The sequence below is a fragment of the Carassius auratus genome, unplaced genomic scaffold, assembly GCF_003368295.1.
Source record: "Carassius auratus strain Wakin unplaced genomic scaffold, ASM336829v1 scaf_tig00000876, whole genome shotgun sequence".
NCBI lineage: Eukaryota > Metazoa > Chordata > Actinopteri > Cypriniformes > Cyprinidae > Carassius > Carassius auratus.
The window spans coordinates 366,573-388,402 of record NW_020523328.1 but is presented as its reverse complement, the minus strand read 5'-3'; the positions used below and the strand labels follow the sequence as shown (position 1 = coordinate 388,402).

Genomic DNA, 21,830 nt, shown 5'->3' with positions numbered 1-21,830 from the left:
TTGCAAAGATGCGATCTAATCCTTTTTACATGAAATAAGCCTGCTCCAGTCCTATGACAGCAACTTCAGGATAAGTTTCGAAGAACCAATCAATCCAAGGTCAAGTCAAATCACCAACAATCAAATCCAGTTTACTGAATTACCATTGTACGAAGAACGGGCCCCATTCTGCTGCTATTTTTTCCAAAACGAACTGAGATTATTTACATTTATTACATTATTGCATTATTTGTCTTCACAACTGCTTCTCAATAGCACATTAAGAAGTCAAAAAGTGAAAGTCTACCTTAAGTTAATTAAATCACTTTGAATTTACCCTCTGCTACTTTAGTTTATCAGCAGCCCCATTGTATACACAGACAAGAACAAACACTATAGTGAATGTGTGCCAGTTAATGAATTAACCCCATCCCCCATAACACCCCAGCTGGCTGAGACCTGAGCCTTAACCAGAGACTGTATAAAAACAGGCCCCAACACATGTAATCTATGTAGCACAAAAAAAAAAAAAAAAAAGATTTCTCCACTAACTAGTTAATATTACATATTGTTGTAGTTATTAACCATCAAATAAGTTTTCTCTTGTCTTACTGGACTGCAAAAAATATTTAAGACAGAATTTACATCAATTTACATACCTTCCTCTTTTTTAATTCAGCTTGCTAAATCTCCTCTTGTTACAATTTACCGTGTTTTAGCTTTGCTGACATAACATCAGCATCAAATCACAAGGCTGAAATGTTGACTAAAAGATCCAGGCCTTGACAGAATGGAAAAAATGAATGTGAATACTCCTAAATAGATGAAAGAATAAAACCCAATGATTTTTTTTCCCGCCACAGATATATTTTATAAGTTACTTACCATGAGTTTTTAGGGAGACAAAATAATTACGTAATGCGTAACACATTTAGAGGCGGTTACCTTGGAAACTTTCCTGCGTTTTCCAAACTGGGAAGCGACCAATGGCGGGATTCGGCTCATACTATTATTTGCAGTATTAGGGGTGTTCACACGGCGTGCAGACACTCTAACCCGCTTTCTTGTCCTAGACAATATTTTTGTTGTATTGTAAGAACATCTTAAGAAACTACAGACATATAGTTGTGTGTTAAATTAAAACATATGTTACCGTCGACGTCCTGTTTTCTTTATAATACAATAACATTACAGCCTCATATATTATGGTCTGATAGTGGTATATTCCCCGCAGAAATTCAATCGGTGATCAGGGTTCATGAAAGTGTAGGTAAGTTACTCTTATTGTCTCTCGAAGACATTAGCTCTAAATTCATACGGGACAGAATAGTTAGATGTTTCTTTTTACTTCGGAAACGCTGCAGTGTCGCTGCTGAGGTGAGTGCTGAAAAGACTCAATGTTTATGATAGTCCAAAGATTATCACACCCTGGATTTTTCGAAACCGAAAACTATAACATTCGAGCATCTAGTTTAAATACTGAAAATAACGTTACATTCTAGAATTTTAATCTAGTTTAATGGATATTTAATGTCGACTAAGTATTAAAAATAGACGATGCTCGCAACGGTCGAAAACGTTAATCACTCACAGTTTATTTTGTAAAATTGTTATTGAGCATATTCAGCTAGATCAAATGTGATTTGTAAGTCATCTCAGGAAATTTACTCTCGCGAATCTTTAGAATCGGTTCACAAATAGTCTGAATGTTTCCAAGTGATGTAAATGATTTTTTAAATATATTTTTTAATGTACACGCAGGTTGTAAATGTGTTTTTAAGAATTATGCTTTAATGAGTTGAATGTTACATTGATAGTATAATTTGACGTCAGGCACTGCGTGATGACGTAGTTCCCTGAATCATTGAATCTTTTGCTTCGAATATTAACTGTTCAAAAGAACCGATTCGCGGCAACGAGTCGGCCTTCCCATTCCTAATCAGTTTTGGGTGATGAGCACTTTTACTGCAGAACGTGACCTTGAAAATTAATGGGCAGTCTTGTTAAAAGTGGAGCCCTAGGGCAAGTCCTGGAGTGAAGGTTACCTCGCACTCTGGGTGATTTGTCCTTGACTGTTTCACTGCTCACTGAAGTTACAAAATAGCAGCACAGAAGTATGAAGTGACAGCTGCTTCCTATCTATTTCATGGTACTGTGCCTTTTGGACTATTTTTATATTTAAGTGAGTGGATAGAACATATTTTGTTAATAAGGAAACTGGCCCTGGAGGCCACAGGAACTTCCTTTATTGAGATGTTTTGGTTTATTTTCTATGTCCTTTCAGACAGTTTCCGGTGTTATTAAATCCCAGAAATTGATTGATGCAGTCCAGGAATAGTAAACTAATAAGTGTGTGGTTATGTGATGCTAAGATAGACCTGTGTTTAGATGTCTGCAAATATAGTATATCTTTAGTCACCAATTCGAGTGAAACAGATCCTAGAACAAGACAGCTTGGCAGTTTTGTTTTACTGTGCACACAGGCTACTACTCCTAATATCGTTCTGACCTGATTCCACTGCAAAGGAAGCTGAAAAGGGATTAGAGTATGTTTTTGTTATTCTGTTAGTTGATAGCCTGAGCTTTATCTTTCAGTGTCTGTCTAAATAGAGAATTGCATCACATTGACCTTTATGGACACGATAAGACCTATTTATTCAAACAAACATTAACAACTATTATGTCATGTCTTTGTATTCCGGCACTTGTGGCCTTTTCTTTGTGGTATAATGACAAATGAAATAGTTCGTTTTAGATGTTATCTTAAATTAGAAATGTTCATTTAAAGAATCAAGTACATTTGAGGAGACCTTGTATTATTAGTGTATTTTCATGTATTTTTTCCTCATTATTTTGTTGATAGTATATTTAAGCTATATGTTTTCGCTTGTTCGTGTTTGCTTCGGTTTGTAGACAGTTGTGATGTAATTTTCGTCATCAGGATATTAGTAGGCTTGTTTGAGATGAGCAAAGTCTGCGCAGAACCGATCACCGGTGATCAGCGCGAGATGCATGCCGGTTAGAAAAGTGTCCCGAATTACGTCCGCCTTGCTCTGATGTCATGCTGACGTGTGCCAAAAAACTCTCACGACGGCGAGGCGGCTGTGTCGGATTGAGCAGTCAAGCGCAGTTGCTATCCACCGACTGCGCTATTCAAAAGCATGATGGGAAACGACTGACTGACTTTTTCTCTTAATTAGAATTCTTCCTTGTTGTAATTTTCACTTTATTCTATTGTATGTTTGTGTGAATTTATAAATCAATCCATTAAAAATATACATGCACACATACATATCTAAATGGACTGTTTAGCCATCATGCCTCATCTTTGTGTGGTTTCATCTGAGATTTGTCTGGCTTAAAACAAGGGAAGAAATTCTGAAGAATGTTTGCTACAAAACAGCTTTGACTTGTATAGTATGGAAAAATATGGCATAAACCTGCTTGTTTGCAAACATTCTTCTAAATTTCCTCCTTTCCACTTCTGCGATAAAGAACGTGATCTTCTCCATTGCTCAAACAAGCCAAGTCGGTAAAAAAAATAAAATGAAAATGTCACGGTACCAGGTTTCTTTAAGTACCGGTGGTACAGAGTACCCGGTCAACCCGGTTCTTGACGCATACAGCGATATGATATTCGCAAAGCAGAAAACGTGGATGGAATCTAAAAAATAGGGTCATAAACAACATCGCCAGAACTGTTCTGAGTCACTTCACAAGCATTTTACCTTTTCATTTTAGTAAAACCAGTGCCAATTTAAAGGTATTCACACTAACCCGTCAAAATAAAAGTTCATTTTTACATAAAGGCATTGTGCTAGAAATATTACTGTTATTTTGTAGAATGCATGTGATACTGCTACTACTGTTGAAAATTTTTATAAAACTTTATTTTTTAAAGAAATAAATCATACAATATTTCTTCCTTGTTTTAATTTTTAATAACAAATCCCCTTTATATACCAAAAAAAAAATGTTTAAATGTCATTAATTAAAAGATAAATTTAATTTGAGTGAAACTTGTTTACTGTTTTTCATAATTATATTACTTGTATAAAAACTTTAAACTAAACACAATTGTAAATAAGTATAAAGAATGTCATTGGTTTTATTTTTTTATTTATTTTTTACATATTTTGTGTTTGCTTTGGTACCGAAATTGGTATCGATTTTCACTGGTATCGGTACTGAATACTGAAATTTTGGTTCCATGACAACACTAGTCCATATTATTTTTTATTATTGTTTTTTTTTTCTTTCTGATTTTTTTTTTTCATTTACAATTTACATGAATTATATATATAAAAAAAAAAACATTAAGGCCGTATGAAATCCATTGGATTTTTCTCCAAATGCTGTTTTAATTTTAATTATATTTATAAAAATATATTGCAACAATTATGTAGTGCTACAATAATGCTATATTTATTGTCTGTTTAAAATATTCTGGATTATGATTTAAAAGAAATTAATTATAAAAAATATGGTACTCAAATGAAGGCATAAAACATTAACAATTTATACTTTAAAGTTTTTATTTTTTTACAGATCGGGTTATTACAAATTTTCTGCATTATGGAAATCGTAGGTCTGCTAGGTAGTGTGTGTATGCAGTGAATGCATATACTTTGAGAATTTGTGTGCTCAGTTGTGCACTAGACGTGGAAAATGGAGAGTAATCAGGCCTAAAATGTTTTTGGTATAAAGTTTTGAGTATAGTTCGACGGTATTCCTACATGTGGGAAAAGATTGTACTCTTTGGTAGTGCTTATGTCAGTTTTGTGGACGTCATCCTCCACAGTGTTGTGAAATGTGGGATCAGACTGAATGTCACAGCCGAGGTCCATGACTTCACTGGCCTCCTCTGTGACCTCACATGGAGAGGAGTGCTTTGTGGATTTCCAGGATGTGCTGCTGCAAGTCAAATTCCAACTTAGGACTGTCAGCGGTGAGTAGAGGTCTATCAGCTGAGATGGAGAATGGGGGGACTGTTAATGTTTAGTAAAGATTAATCTGTAGTCTGCATGTTATTTGTCTCCTCCAGAGCAAAGTCTGTTTTCTCAAACCATACACACACACACCCCTCAACCCCAGACTAGCCTCTAGGTCCTAAGCTAGTTAGTTTAGGGCCTTTCACACCGCTTTAGTTCCAGAACAACCTTCTCAGTACTTTAGTACTGTAAATTTATTCATGAACTATTTCCCAGTACCATTTAAAGGGTTCCATTCGCACTGACCATGTGTACTAGGATGTGACGTAAGCCAGTCGACAGTGATGTCATTTGTCTACGGCGTTCAATAACGTTAACAAAGAACAACGTTAACAACAGGAGGATGGAGGACACTGTGATTCGGAGCTGTGTTTTTGTTGTGTCTCGTAGGTTTCACAATAATGTACATGGATGTCGACGTATACGTAAAACGATTAAAAGAACGGAAAGAAGGAATCTCCAATGACAACTGGCAGTGCTAATTTTGTTACAAGTGCCTGCACTTCAGCATCTGTTAAGTTATCGCTGTTCATCATTGCGAAGTAAGTTGACACAATGTTTATAGTATGTTACACTGTGTTTTAAATTATGGCGGGTGAGGGCGTTTTTGAACACGTCTGGCCAATTAATGTCTACTTATGTCACAGTTAGTACCAGTTGTGCTGGTTAGACCCTGCTCCAGAGTAGAAGCTAACTTGGTTCTCAAAAAAGGCAGTCCGGTACTAAAATCGCAAGACATTTGCTAGGTGTAGATGCGCTTAAATCTGCACTACAATGCGTTCCTGTCACGTAACACACATGCACACTTCAATAAGCAGATAGCGGGTTATTGTATTTACATGTCACGCGAAATCGGAGTAAGAGGCAAAAAATGTTGCGACCAGTTTATGCTTAATCCGTTTAGTACCTTACTCTGATAAAAGAAAACTGCTTACCGCGTTTACATGACCAAGTAGCTAAGTTTTTTCAGTTTATTAAGCATAATTGACTTAAGAACGTGCTCATGTAAATGCGTTTTCTTTTATCAGAGTAAGGACATAAACGGTGTAAGCATAAACCAGTTGCAACAGGTAGTTTTTTTGCTTCTTACTCCGATTTTGTACGCCATGTAAACGCAATAACCCAATTTTTGCATATTGAAGTGCGCATGTGTGTTATGTGACAGTAACGTAATGGTAACTTATTTAATTTTAATTTTTTGTAAAAATGTAAAATTTTCTACATAGAATGCCTTTAAAACTGTTGTTAAACTTCAGTAAACTTCTAATATTAATTTTTTTTTCAAAAGCTTGTGTTAATCAAATTATAATGGTAAAAACACTTCATAACAGAAATGAGCAGTCCTGGGCAGTCATGGACATCATCCCATGGTCCAGGATCCCCTTGTCCTCTAGTCGCTAAATTGTGAATCTGGATCTTAAAACAAATAATATTGCTGCATTATAAGCCCTAAAATGTACAAAATTACATGTATGGCATTTAATCCTCTTAATGCACATTTTATCAATTTAATAACATGGTATATTTGACTGTCCCACATTAGTCAAAACATGCTGTCCCACTTTTGAAACATAATTTTCTAAAGTGTGACAACAAAGATTTCTAAATAGAAAATATTCTTAACACATTTTAAGAATATTATGGCAAAATTTGATGAATAAATTCATCACAAATATAATTTGATAACAATTTAGAACATTTTTTATTTATAACAGATTTATATCCTTAACATTAATTTAGTCTAAAACCTATGTCAGTGTAATTTCAGTTAACTTTACAAGAGGTACTTCTTGTTTGTTGATTTTCTTGGCCACTTTTCTGTCATAATTTCTAGAAAATCAAGTGATTTCAATAACTTGACACCCCTGCTTGAATACAACACTAATCATGTTCACTTTAATGTTGTAAAAGAAGAGAGAAACTCAATGAAGCTTAGGTGTCCCACATTAGTCAGTGTCCCACATTACACCAATCCACTCTATTACAAAAGCAGACTTTTTCATGACTCAGAAAATGATTAAAATGTGTTCTCATCTCGTGCAGCAGAAGTAGATGTGATTCAGTCACAATGATCCGTTAATAACTGCATGAGAGGATAATATACGAGCTGTAAGTTTCCCGACATGTTGCAAGCTTAATTTATCATCACAACTGACAAATGTATGGAATACTCTGAGTCAGATACGCAAATGATTATATTTTGATGTCACTAAAGGGAAATAACTTGATTTATTAATAAAGTCATGTAAAACGCAGCTTACTTGGATTCTCAGGTTACTGATGTGCATGCAAACGTACTGGAAAACTGGTTATTTTAATAAGATGATATTTGTGAGATATCAGTTTACTGGTGTGCATGTAAAAGTGCTCCGTGAAGTGTTTGATCAATGTATAAACAAGACGTCGTTTATTTTGTGATTTCTAAGTAGCTGATGTGTTGATAATGGGACTCTCTCTCTCTCTCTCTCTCACACACACACACACACTCACCCACTCACACACACACACGCGCACACACACACACACACACACACAAGCCACTACAGAATTTGATGTTGACTGTGACTGCGTTCCCTATGACCTGACTATGACAGAATGGTTCATGCAGTTTCCTCAATCTGTTACCAATTGAACTTGCCTAGAATTGTTTTGGCATTCCCAATTACACATGACGTTTTTATATATAATACTACTGAAAGATATAAAGTATTTTATTTTATTTTATTTTATTGACCTTAAAGCAGTTTTAGGCTTTCCATAGAACACAGAGATCCTTAATAATTTTTTCCTCTCCAATGAGCAAAAAACATTACTTACAGAGTTTGAGTCGATTTAACCGCAACCCCTGTTTATTATGGAATTCAGATTCAGAAATAGTTGCTAATCACCAAATGTTTGTATTTTTTTAAATCAAATTTCTACTGTGTACCTGATTGCTGTATGTTGTTGACTTTTATTATAAAATTCTTGTGATGTTCCTCATTTGTAAATCAACCTGGATAAAAGCATTTGCTAAATGAAAAAAATATGGGGAAAAAAAACATCTTTACTGTCACATAATATGGGCACTGAAATTCCAGAAAAATTAAACTGGCAGACTCAACTAATAAATCAGTCTTATTTTAATCTGTGGATGATGCTTTTGACCCGTAAGATGTTTGCCACATCAACCACCCACATGCACTTACTAAATACAGCTTCCCCACGTTTGGACTTCAAAACGTGACCAAGCTTTTCTCTTTTCCTCACACACTCTTCTAAATATCCATCTTTTTTTCCTGAGGAATGTGAGTTGGCTCTTTAAAGCCTCTCCCTAGAAACTGCCCTCCCAAGATAAACAGCACTAGTCCAGCCAGCCCTCCACCCTTCCCAGAGGGCTGTGTTTCCATACAGCACGTGAGGAAGTGAATCTAGTCTCCTCCCCTGTATGGCAGTGTGACTGAGAGTACACTCACCCCTGATCTCCCTCTTTCTCCATGCATTGATTGGCTCAGGTGCTCTTGTTTTTGTGTAACGTCTCCAAATCTGTGGCGCTGACTTGCCAACCTTTTTAACAAATGGTTTAAACTTTTCTGTGTGTGTGTGTGCACGTGTTAAAGCAGGCTCGATTTCAGACAATGCTTTCAGTGCCACTCACTTGTAACCAGGCCTACATCTGTGCATGGAATTCTGCTGAAAACTCTGTAGAGTTCCACGGAATGGAAAGTTCTATACTGACACCCCGCCCATTGTGTGGTTGTTCATCCAGATAACAGGGAACATCTTCTGAACCTTTGTAAATGCTCTGGCAAAGTTCTCTTGAAGTTATGACCTGACATTCTTCCAGTTATGTTAATAGAAAATAAAATTTTGTAAAACGTTTTAGTTTGACGTTTGTCTAATGTTTTTAGGATTTTACTTGTTTCAGAACATTAAGAGCAAAAGTGAGATTCCCATAAAGTTAGCAAAAAGTATTTTTGAAAACCATCTTTAAAAACTTAAGTTTAATCATGAATGGCCTAATAAGAATGTTAGCAAATAGTTTTTTGCTAGGTAGATCCATAGCCTAGTGCAGAATTTCACGCAAAAAATAAACGGTGGAGATTCTGTCTGGACGTGTTTATAATGCCACTCTTGAATTCATAGGGAATTAGATTGACATTCATCTTTCCTCTGTCTTCTGAAAAGAAATCTTACCCACATGGAAATTTTAACTGTTTATTTAAATGCAACTGTTAAGTATGTAAACAGCTGTAAACAACAGTTTATGTGTACATCCTCATTCACAGAGGCGTGTGTATTTGTGATGATTTAGTGGTGTGAAAGCCCATTTAGACATGTCTGTGAGTTGTAAAAGGAGATGTCCGTGTGCGAGTCTGACCCTGTGAGTGTGTCTCGTTCAGAGCCTACAGAGTGGTCCGTGATCTTCAGTATAAAAGATGGGCAGCAGTAGTAATCCTGCACTGCTCCATAATCCTCTCTTTCAAAGACACTGCCATTCTTCAGCAGCTCAGATGAGCACCCAGACAGATCAGTGCTGACAGCTTTACCAATGTGGCACTGCACACAGCGCAGCCAGCCTCTTTAACATTAGTGTTGATCCTGCAGCATAAGCAGCTTCACCGTAAACATCTCGGGAACATGGGCAGGGATGAAGTTACAATGTTAAGGTGAAAGATAAGAGGTCTTCATCCCTGTACAGAGTTTGAAGAGATCGATATAGAAATAAAAAAGAAAATCTGATGACAGACATGAGAAGAAATCAGTGGTCGTCAACTCTTGATGATGGTTATGAAAGTAGTGCATTCAAACAATAAATGCATTTTTTTTTTTTTTTTTTTTTTAGGTGTTTATGTATTTTATATTGAGATTAATGGCAGAGAGACTGCCATTGGGAAAACAGAAAAAAATCCTTAAAGCTAAGCACTGATAATGTTGTTATGGTCTCTATCACTGTTTGATCATTGTTTAAAGACCGTAAAATGTTTCAATACTCCAAATTTAGCCTGATTCGTTTTCACATCCAGGGGTAAGCTTTTGTGTTGCAAATATTACATGATGCAATTCAATCTGCATTTTCAATTTAGATCCCTGTTTTAGACCGTGTTTCCACACTGCTAAGCTGATTAATCATCGGTGTCATTTTATAAATGAAACTTATTGTCAATTGTTTGTTAACCCCCCTATTTTAAACCTTTGGTTAACATCTGCCTGAGTCACTTTCCTCAACTTAGTGCTTCAGCCGTCCCCATAGAGATCTGTTCCCATAGCCACAGGCAGACATTCTGTGGGGATTGTGATTACAGTGGGACTCATGTATGCACCGTTGGCATGAGGGTGTGGGTTTCAAAGGCAGTCAGATGGAGAGGAATGGGCTAAGAATCCACACCTGCACTTGACTGAATGAATGGACCTGAAAAGGTGAAACTATTTGGGACTGACTTGTTTATTAGTGAGCATCTGGATGACAGAAGTTATCTGTTTTAAGCAGAACATTCACCTTCAAAGGTGGTCTGCCAAACCAGAACCACTCCTTAAATAATCTAGTTAATCTTGCTTAATATGGAGAGGTGGAGTCTACAAAATGATTCTGATACTGGCGTGTCGGTGAGAGAGAGAAAAAGTTTGTTTGGTAACTTTCATTGATTTCCATCACTTTGAGCTGGATCCAGTCCACTCCCAGCTCTTATGGGATTTTACTTGTGTTTTGAGGGCGACGCTCAACCCAGACTCACATTCTGAGATCCGAGAAACCACAAATACTTCTTACCGGTCTGCTTCCCAGAACAGAAACACTCATACGAGATGATTCTCTTCACTCTGTCTCAGGTAATTCCGTGGAGGTCTTCCTGAAATTGTCAGACCGAATGAATGGATTTCCTCATGGCTTCCACTGCAGCACTCCTTTTACTTTGATGAAGCCGACAGACACTCTTATATCAGTTCCTCCTGTAGTCTACGGTAGGTGGAACCTTGGAAAAGATTATTGAGAGCTGTTTTGGGAAATGACCGCCAGAAATATCCAGTAGGTGAACACCAGTCGGAAGCGACAACTCCAATCGGAAACCACTTGAGACCAAGAATAGGCGAAGGATTTGTGGAGTAAATAAGACTCAAACACATATTCACTTGGTTATGTGTCTTGCGCTTCCTGCTTGTATTTCTTCCTGAAAGGGTTGCCTGGGAGGAGCTATGTAGGAAAGGAGGAGGAGGAGAAGTATTTGAGTTGCTGTGTCAGTCGTGTACACACACACAGACTCTCACACACATTCGCTGGAGCACCAACTCTCTGCTGAGCTCCGTTCTTCAAAAGGCTCGACAGCTTGAGTGTTTTATCCTGCTCTTGGAAAACACTTGTCCTGGTAAGTTAAGCAATCTGTAACAGAGATCCAGTGATCTATAGACAAGTGGATTAGTTTAATGATTTCTGCACTTAGTGTGTGTTGACTGTGTTCAACTCCTTTTTTAATTAGTTTTTTATTTTTATTTATCTCCCTAACTTTCCTTTTAGTGTTCAGCCCTAATGGCAGTAACAGTGAGGCTCATATAGAACTCATATCCTCTCATTACTGTGAGTGTCTAGTTAGTCTAATTTGAGCAAGCTGGGACTGGACTGATCACCTAGTAGGACGTAATGGTTGTTTATACAGGATCAGCAAAACTTTGTGTGTGTATAGGGTGATTGAGTTCAGTTTTTGGGCAATTAAATACAGATGAACTCCATTAGGACTTGAATTATATGCTTTAAAACAGTGGATGTCTGTGAGTTTGCATTTTTCTGTCCATTTGTTGGATTGTATTGTTTTTTTTCGTGTGCTCAATGTAATTTTGTGACGTTGTTAGAGGTGCACCAATATTAAAATTCTGGCTGACATTTATTCATTTATTAAGCTGATGATTGGAAAATATACTTTTTTTTTTTTAACAAAGTATGTTTATCTATAATTTTACTATTTTCAAAATAATAAAAACATCTACAAGTGAATTTAGACATCATAAGATAAATATGTACAGTTGTACATAAAACTGGGCATTCATCTTTGATATTTGCTTAATTTTTATAAATGAGACATTTGCTTAATTTTGATAAATGATACATTGTACATCCCTAAAATGAATGTCAACAGTTTGTCAAAACAATAGTGATTGAGAAATGAGGAACTGAGTCAGTGTGTGTAATAACAACTGAGAGGCATTTTCTGTCATATTGTCTGCATATTCATGCAGGAAAAGAGCTCAATCTCTCTATCTTTCCCTCTCTGTGATCCTTTTACTCACTGACATTCCTGGCTTATTTACTGGTCAAACTGGGTTAATAGGTGACCTCTGTCTCTGTGTGTTTGTGTCGTGCTCTAGTTTTTGTAAACGTAGTTACTAGTTGTTTGTTGTTCTTTTGTTTTAGTGTGTGTGTGTGTGTGTGACTGTGGGAAAGCAGAATTGTTAACTGCGGTGGAATAAGGTAAAACGACACTTTGGGCTGAGGCTTGAACCGTCTCATCTCTGTAATTACACACTGTATCCACACACAAATATGCTTCTGTGTGTCTGTTAGCACGCTTGTGTGGGGCAGGCGTGAATGTGCATGTGTCTTTTAGTGTTGAGAATGTGTGAGTGACATTTCTCAGCTTTGCTTTGTCAGGCCTGAGATGGGCCACAGGGTCAGGGTCCCTTTAGAGGACCCCGGGGTCATAGATTCCTGAGATGAGTCTGACAGAGACAAGGTTGCTATGGTTGTAATTAGGGGATGATCAGGGCATCTTGCTTGATCAATATGACAGCGAGGTGCATCTCTCTTTTTACTGCTGACAGCTCTGTGAAAATGCTGCCAGGACGGTTGAACAGTACTGGGTTGAGAGTTTAAAGTGACCTCTGACACCACAGTGTTCTTCCTCAGATGTGCAGCTGGAACTGCAGAGCTTTATCCAGTGGGAAACATAAATCACTAATAGTCGTGTAAGTGACAGATGACCCAGGTCTCTGGGGTCAGATACATTTATCTGAGCGGCGCTGTGCTGCCTGAGCGTCCCGTTCTGGAAACTCAAGGGATATGATATGATCTAGTCTGGGTTCTCTGATTTGAAGTTTTGGATGGAGGGAAATGTGGTGAATATATGGTCCCATTGTAGTTGGCTCATGAAGGACAGATGGACTTTTTGTTCTCATCTGATTATCTTATTACAGTCAACATGAGAGATGGAGGAATGGACCGATCCTATTCTCTGTATATATTTTTTAACATTATTTTGTGACTCATTGAAGGGGATAAATGTAATTAGTTTACGTTACTTTTTGTACGTTTTTCTACTAAAGATGAATTGATATTACAGGCAGCCCAATTAATCTAAAATACCTTTTAGGCATAAATTGAATATCCCCAATATGACGGAAAAGACATACATATGTAAGATACACAAAACGTGATTGATTAGATAAAATTCTTTGTATATAAAATATATTATTAGCAACAATTAGTTTATAATTAAAAAACTTTGTTGCACATAAAATACACAACCTTTGAGTGATGACAATGAAATAACATGTTTTTTCTTTTAATAACGTACAGAAAATATTTTTTATACTAAATAATTTTGACAGATCAAAAAATTATTACCAAAATTGTTACTAAAATAATCAAGTACAGCCCCATATGTTATTTATATTTATATATTTATTATAAATAATTAAGCTAATAAATAATAATATGTATTAATTATACATTTATTTAATATATTTTTATTGCTTAAAATCTAGAGAAGTCTGTTATGCCCTCATTTATTTGGGCAAACTTTGAGTGTCAGAAATGGCACTGAGGGCAACTGTATTTACATCTTGAGGGATCCACATTTTGGCTGACATTATAAATGGGACATGAATGATAATATCCTCACTCCTCACTGCTCATTCAGACATTCAGTGTTGGCTGTATCCTGGTCTAACCGTGGGCCGTTTAGTACAATACCGGCTCTATCTAATGATGCTGTGTTGAGGTTATCCTGGCCTGCTGTGGATGGAGGGGAAACAGCTGTGCTGTGTGTTGCCACACATTGAGAAGAGAAGGCTGTTTAAAACCCTCTATAACCAGCTGTCCCTCACCGATGGAGCTTTGTGGTAGTTACAGATGGAAGCAGTGTGAAAGGTTATCAGACTACAGGCTTGAATCCTCTGGGGTGTCTTTATCATGGTCGCTGAGGTGAGTTGAGTGAGAGGTCTGACTCTGTCAATGCAGTAGAAGCCATCAGGGAAAACCCTTGGGAATGATGCTAGTTAGCTTGTACTTACTCCTTACACCTACAGTGTAGTGCAAGAGGTCAAATCTTTAAGTGAGGTTCATCTGTAGGGCACATTTACTCTGAAACAAGCCGATTTCAGTAAATCAGTTGAGAGCTGTCACATAAAGGCACTGGGAATATTTAGCTACATGTTGCTGAATAGTAGTTTATGGGGGCTTGTCTAGATTTCTTCTTATCTGGCTCTCCTTATCACATTCCTTTTTCGGTGTCATGCAAAAAAAGAAAGATAATATTTACCTTCCCCTGTCTCTTTACTACACAGGGTTGTGATGGGTTGATCTACACATTCCTTCTTTCTTTTCCTTGCATAACATCCGCTTAGTCAGCAGGATGCCTCATGATTCCAGTTGGGAGAGATTCCTGAATTCCCTCGTTACTCATAGAAGTGACGTCAGATCTTCTACGCTCAGTCCTTCATACCTGAAGAGATTCACACGAGCTTCCTGCAATATTGACACGTTAAAGGATGGAAAGTTTGTAGCCTGGGGAACAGGAGCATAACTGTAACATTGCACAGGTGACTCAGAGTGAATCCTTCCAGGCTGCCAGGAGCAGGAAATGTAGGTTTTGATCTATTCAGAGCTGTCAGTCTCCAGTCACAAAGTCGTAAATGCATCTACATAGACAATTTGACATCCAGGAGTTTCTCATCAGCGCTCCAAGCCTGACAACTCTATAACTAGGGCAAGCATCACCATAACTATTCTTCTCTTTCCCAAAGTGCATTTTTTCTTACTTGTTTTTCTTTCCTTCATCTAGTGTATGTCAAATCATTAAACACTAATAAAATGAACATTACACATTCAATCAGGTTTAAAAACATCCAGAAAAACATCACTGTTAGTTGCTATGCTCAAGCCGTTAGCAAACATTTCCATTCACGTTTTTGCGGCTCAACAATCCAGTTCACCACTAAACACTGTGGGGAAAATTACATCAGTTTTCAGAAATCAAGATCAGATCTTTATTTTGTGCCCAGCGAGGTTTGCTTTGGAGATGCCTGTGTGTCTGTGGTTATGGCAGTCTAACGTGGTTGTGTGTGGCTCTAAGTGTGTGTATTCCTGGCTCTCCCCACGTCCTCTGTGTTCTGGGTCCAGTTGGCTCAGTGCTGAAATGCTTCTGTTATCTCAATCAGTTCACACCACGCTTGTACCCATAGCTGTGGGCTGTTCGTGCCACCCTCGCCCCTGTGGCCCTCACATTCCACTGTGTGTTTACTTCTGTTTGGGGATCTTATTTTACATGAGACCTAAACACTTTAATGGTTTTGGGATCATTGTGTGCTGTAAGGTGAGTAAGATTTTAACTTCTGTTGGACGGAGTATATCATTGCTGTAAACTGTGGTTCATAGGTGGTGGGTTGCAACCCAAAATTGAGAACTAAACCATGCTTATTACAGTCTGCAGTCGTTGCTTAAGATCAGGTTAAGTTCTGTATGGATTAGAAATTTACAGAATTTTGGTATGCACATTTTCTGCCAATATTAGAGACGTATTTTAAACATTTGTTTGTATCTGACCATTTTGAATGCATATTGGCTGATTTTGGTTATTTATTTGCATGTCAATTTCCCCTGTGTTATTGATTGGATATTAGAAACAGATCAGTCTAATCTTGAAAATCTATTTTTCCTGTTTAAAGCGATCATTTTGACCATGTCCTTGCCACATTTCTGGGACTTGAACGTGGGAGTTGCTTTACTATCTATGCAGGGTCGGAAAGCTCTTGGATTTCATCAGAAATATCTTCATTTGTGTTTAAGGTCTTAAATGTTTTGGAACAACAAAAGGGAAAGTAATTACTGAAATAATTTTCATTTTTGGCTCAACTATCCCTTCAATAAAGTTCCAGAAAATCTTTATCTTTAGTATATGGTATAAGTTGGAACCACATATGGATGTTGCATAGGGTGTTTATCTGTGTGCTTACCTCACTGATGCTTGAGGTTAAATAGTTTTGAGAAAGGGCTCTGATAATTAACAAGCCTAGAATTTCTGCTAGCTTTAATTATTATCCATATATGTACAAACTTTCATGCTTGTGGTCTATGGTCCCTGTGGAAGAGCTTTCTTCTATATTGGTGTTTGGTAGAGTAGCAGAGGGGAATACAGAGATGTGGAGGGGAAGGAATGATTATCCATTTTGGCTTTTGGACACTAGAGCTGCATCACCCCCAACAGCATAGCGAGTCCTGAGCAACTGTGCCTTCTATATATGGCCATTGAGAGACAGCTGTAAGTGTGTATGTATGTGTGCATCATCTAAATCCATCACAGAATTTGACCTGGATAAGCATTTATTGTATTACTCTGTCTATAAGCCTCTTATAAGTACAATATCAGACAGAAACATGCCAAGCATGTTTAAATCTATTTCCATAGTAATGGAAACAATAGACCACACAACATTTCTCCAGTGGTAACTTACTTTTAACATGCCTGTCTCGCTGCTGTTTCAATCTTGTATGTCTTGTAGTCAAGTCAGAGTCACATATCTGAATGATTTATTAACCAGAATGGAAGTATTAGCAACAGTAAACAGCAAGTAATTCCCGAAAAAAACCCATTTTAACATGAAATGTTCTCATTTTACATATTTGAAGTATAATCAGCATAACATTTGATTGGAACCTGAAACTTCAGAGGAAGATAAAATTTTGATTAAGATTTGAAATAAAACCAAACTATTTTAGTATCTGGAAAAACATGCACTGATAAAATATTCACAATAATACAAGGGACATGCATTTTTTTTTAATTTAGGCTATTTGTTGTTCAGTCTTTCTGCCAAATGTCAGGAAGGTTATTAGCAGGTTTCTCTAAAGGCAGTTCACTTTGTTCTGCAGTTAGAGTTTAAGACTATATTTATGATTTCAAATGAACTTTTGCTTGGAGGATTCTTTCTATCGTGTTAAGTCTTTTCTATCTTATTAGTGAAAGAAAGGGAGGGGGAGCATAACGGGGATGAGGGCCCAGACTAGAGTCATGCTATAAAAAGATTAATTAAAAATGTTTATTTGAATATGATGATGATGATGATGATGATGAACGGCAAGGAACAAGGCTCTCAGCGCTCTTGATGATGTAATCCAAACCTTTAATGCAGTAACAAAAAGGAAAAAATAGGGAAGGGAAAAGGTAAATTGCCTTCACTCCCTTGACAATGAGGATCAAGAGGAATATGAAAGCATCAGAAGTTGTGATGAAGAGAAAGAAAGCGAGGGAAAATGTCTAAATTTGAGCCAGCACAGATTTGAGAACAGCTTTTCTGAGACAAGCTGTATTGCTCGTGAGTGTTTCAGACAGATTTAAATGAGCCTTGGCCTAGATCTAGTCTGAGACCAGAATATAAAAGATGATAATCTGCCTATATTGTACTTTGCAAAGATACTACACAAAGCACCTTTGTGTGCTCATGAACACTGAACAAGTGGTGGAGGACGTTTAAATATTTTCTTAAAATGCGCTATAACTGAATATAAAAGATTGCAGCTGTTCTTCAGCTCTGTTCTTTTCTTTTTTTGTTTTGTGTCTTTCAAAGAATCACATTTGAATGAAAATTCAGTAGGAGTGTTCGTTGTGAGTGGGGGGAAGGGTGCAATTGGTCAGCTTTCCAACCTTAGACCAATCAGAGATCGGCTGCTGGCATACTCCTTTCTCCTCCTCTTGTGCTTGGAACTCTGTTCTCTTTCCTGATTGGCTGCTCCCACATGCAGCATCTGGAGGCTTTAAGATTGTAGTGGGAGGGGCCAGACAGTGCATTAAAACCAAACGTCTGCCCCCATTCGCCCTAGAGTACTCCAGTTATATGCGTGGAGCTGAGGGAGCGAGAGGAGGTCCTCTCTTTGCCTACCCATGTCTGACAGTATCTTTCTCTCTCTCTCCTTTCTCCAGGAAAAGAGTCCAGGATTACAAGAAAAAGAGGATCAGGTTTTTAAGGAGTATTTTACAAGTCTGGGACATCTGGAGTTTGAGAGGAAGGAACCGAGTCACTGTGTTTCACCAGAACTGTTCTGCTAACCTTTCAGCTGCAAGGAGCTCACTTTAGGATCTGCCCCGTCCTGGTGGGTCATTCAGCCGGACTGATGTGGAATGCGACCCTTTATGACCCCTTCCCACGGGCCTCTATTCAATGAGCCGGACTCGGGAGAGAACAGATAATAGAGGCAAGAGGCCAGCACACAAAAAAGAGTGAAGTAACAGCAGCAGAGTGTTCAGACTGGTAAGAAATTTAAGGGTCCTGGAAGGTGGGGAAAAAGAAATTAAAATACAAAGGAAACGGAATAAAGAAACCTGTGTTTACAAAAATATTTATTGAGACTGCAAGACATTCTTGAACGCAACAGAAACTTTGACCCTTAGCCTTCATTTGACCTCTTAAATTAATCCCACTGCTAACAATCATGCCAGTGGAGACCCTTCGTCCCACAGATGGCCGTCTTACTGGGGGTCCCTTCACCTCTGCCATGCCTTTTCGAATCCTCAACAAAGGCCCGGACTACTTCCGTAGAGCGCCCGAGCCAGGAACACGGAAGCTGAGTGCAGTTGAGCGCCTGGAAGCGGACAAGGCCAAGTACGTAAAGAGTCAGCAAGTAGCACTCAATAAACAAGAACCTGTGAAACCCCCAATCATCCGCAAACCGCTGCTATCACAAAGCATGATGATGCAGTGCAGAATAAACACTCCACCAGCAAGGAATATTACCCGGTGCCAACTTGAGACGGAGAACCGAGGATCGGACCGTGGCATGAGCAGAGGACCACAACTCAACCTTGAAGTACTCAATAATCTAATCAATGTCTGTGACGGACCACATGCATCCTCGCCTACCCCATCCTCTCCTTCTCCCTCAGCATCCTCGCCCTCTTCTGGAGGTCAGAGTGTTGGTAGTGGACAATCTGCAGAACCTCAGCACTGCATTAACTTTAAATCACACCTTGGCTCATCACCCAACTCCTCTCGCAACTCCTCTCCTCCTAACAATCAATTCTTACCAGCTGAGCCCAGCCGAAGGCCGCCACCAGTCCCAGCCAGAGCTCCCCGGCTTGAACCACAAGGTGGTTACGGGACCCCCAACTCCGTTACTGTACGACGGGTAGATGTGCGACCACAGGCAGAGATCAGGAAACCTCAGAGATTGCCTCTTCAACCCAAACCTAGACAAGCTCAAGTAGCTCAACCACAGAAAGCCCAGCAACAGGCACCTCCCACACAGCAGAAACCTTCGGGAACACACCCTGCATCCCCTTGCATACCCCCCAGCCCACTGCTTCTATGCCCTGGCGTTATACCCCCTGCTTCCCCTGCTTTCACCCGCATTTCCTCAGCCAGCTCTCGAGGGTCACGTCCCGGTTCAACTCGGAAGCATCCCTCCCTCCACCGCTCCAAGTCGGACTTGAGTGACCGTTACTCTCGGGCCACAGCTGACCTAGAGCGCTTCTTCAACTACTGTGGACTGGACCCAGATGAGGTGGAAGGAATGGGTGGCGTGGAGCGGTTTGCCCGGGCAAATTCAGACATTGTTTCGGTCTCCAAACTCCGCAGCGTCAGTACGCCTAGCTCAGAGTGTGGGGACAGACAACGAGGAGAGGAGGAAGACGAGGAGGACGACTGTGATGGGCCTATAAAGCCCAGTGAGCGTGTTCCTTATGGCATCTCGGTCATTGAGAGGAACGCGCGTGTCATTAAGTGGCTCTACGGTATTCGACAAGCACGGGACGCATCACAAAACATCTCCAATGTCTAGAAGCTTCTCTCTGGTTGTCTGCTCGGACAGAGACAATATAAAGAAGACAGATACTTGCTGTAGTATTCAGTTGATGTCTATCACACACCTAATATTTATTACGTTATTGTTTGAAGATGTATAAAGGCTCTAACAAAGATTTGTTTTGTTTGTATTTGCCTTACTTTAAGGATAATGTTCATGATATTTGTTACATACATAGATGCATCCTGTTGTTTTTAGAGTATCTGATTATCTGCAAGGATGTCGAACCTCTAGATACGGAATACTACAGACTCAGCACTGTGACTTTGATACATTTTGATTTTAAGCAATAAGATTAATGGTAAAGCCACTAAAAGAGCGGGTTATGATGAGAATGATGGAAGCAGCAGTCGATCTGCTGTGTTGGTGCCGTTCCGGTACAAAGTCTGTATTAACAGCAGTGCTGTCGGACCTGTGGCCTAAGCTAATTCCTGTAGGAACCATTGTGTTCATAGTATTGGAAATCAAGCAGGTACTTTCTAGTTTTACAAATATTTGAAAAATTAATGAATTTATTTAGGATGCTTGTGTTTATGAGGTCATCATTTGGAGTCAGTGGTAGTAAGACCTCAGGGACATGTTCAGTTAGCCACACCTAGAACAGAGACGCAGCCTGCAAAGTCCTAAAGTGCACACATGTAGAAACTGAGACACATATGAACCCCTGTTCACTGTACACAAACTTTTGCTCCATAGGTGTCAAATCCAGAAGTGAGTCAGATTTTCAATGTAGACTTTTTTTTTTTTTTTTTTTTTTTTGAAGGCAAGGCTATGATACTGTGAAGAATTCAGAGCTTCTGCAGAGGCTCTGCTCCTCTGCAAACATGGCTGGTAGACGGTTAATGTTGAATATAAGTTTAGAAGTTCAAAATATAAGCATGTGAGAGCCTCTTGTCAGCATGAACACGTAGATGTACAGCTGTATTGGCAAAGCACAGTTGCACGATGTGCACTTCTCAAACATGCATTCCAAAACCTATGGACATACATTCCATTCAGCTTAATGTTTATGTATGATTTGTGTGGGTTTTGTTGTTTGTGACTGCTCCTTCTGCCTGTTTTTGTGTTTCTGATTGGTTCTGTTTTAAACCGTTATGTAAGACAGGTAAGGTGACTGAACCGAGAGAAAGAGTGTTTGGCTCAATACTCTTGGGGGAATCAAAGCTTTTAAATCAGTTTACTGCAGTGTTTTCACACTTGTAGTGAAAAAGGAAAGCCTTACGAAGAGAAAAATGCAATTTTGATGGAAGTTTGTTGAATATGTGCACATAGACAAGTCATGAGGCCACACAAATGTTCACTGTTGGTTGAGAGTTTTTGAGAGAAAGATTTGCTTTATTTAAAAAAAGCACAATAATCAAAATTATTATTTTTTCCTAGATTGTGCAATCTAAATATAGCCATAAATGCATGAAGAGGTAAACGCAAAACATGTATTGACTGAAATACATTGCTCTGCCAGCACATTCAGAATAAATACACAAAAAGGTACAAATCCTCAAACACTTCAGTGCAGTAGTTCTTGAAATAGGAGGGTAACGTGGTGGTTCTTCTTGTTCTCTGAAGTTTACCATTGACTTGAAAAGAGTCGAATGCAAAATCGGTCCTTTGAAGATGTCAATAAAGATATGTTTTTGAAAATAAGTTGCGAGTTCTTTATTCTCTGTATTATTTGAGTAGTTTAAAACTTGACCTAGATTACTGGAAAATACATTTTAATCCAGGGTGTAACATATTTGAAAGCCACTTTACATGAACATCCAGAACAGATGTCAATTCTGAATATGATTACAAATTTTTGTCCCTTGAGACAGAGAGTT

At 38.5% G+C, this 21,830-nt stretch overlaps 1 protein-coding gene across 4 annotated transcripts; it reads left to right on the top strand.

The window, feature by feature from the left end:
• The first annotated feature begins 1,228 nt into the window (after window positions 1-1,228).
• On the top strand, window positions 1,229-21,651 carry LOC113069118 (protein FAM110B-like). 4 transcript variants are annotated; one of them, XM_026242105.1, is made up of 2 exons: window positions 1,229-1,356; window positions 18,134-21,651. In XM_026242105.1, exon 2 carries the CDS (start codon window positions 18,643-18,645, stop codon window positions 19,984-19,986), a length of 1,344 nt encoding a protein of 447 aa, XP_026097890.1. In that variant the 5' UTR covers window positions 1,229-1,356; window positions 18,134-18,642; the 3' UTR covers window positions 19,987-21,651. The 4 variants fall into 4 exon arrangements, with proteins under 4 accessions (XP_026097890.1, XP_026097891.1, XP_026097889.1 ...); XM_026242106.1 differs by having other exon boundaries at window positions 1,231-1,249; XM_026242104.1 differs by lacking the exon at window positions 1,229-1,356 and adding an exon at window positions 9,797-11,311.
• Window positions 21,652-21,830: the final 179 nt, after the last annotated feature.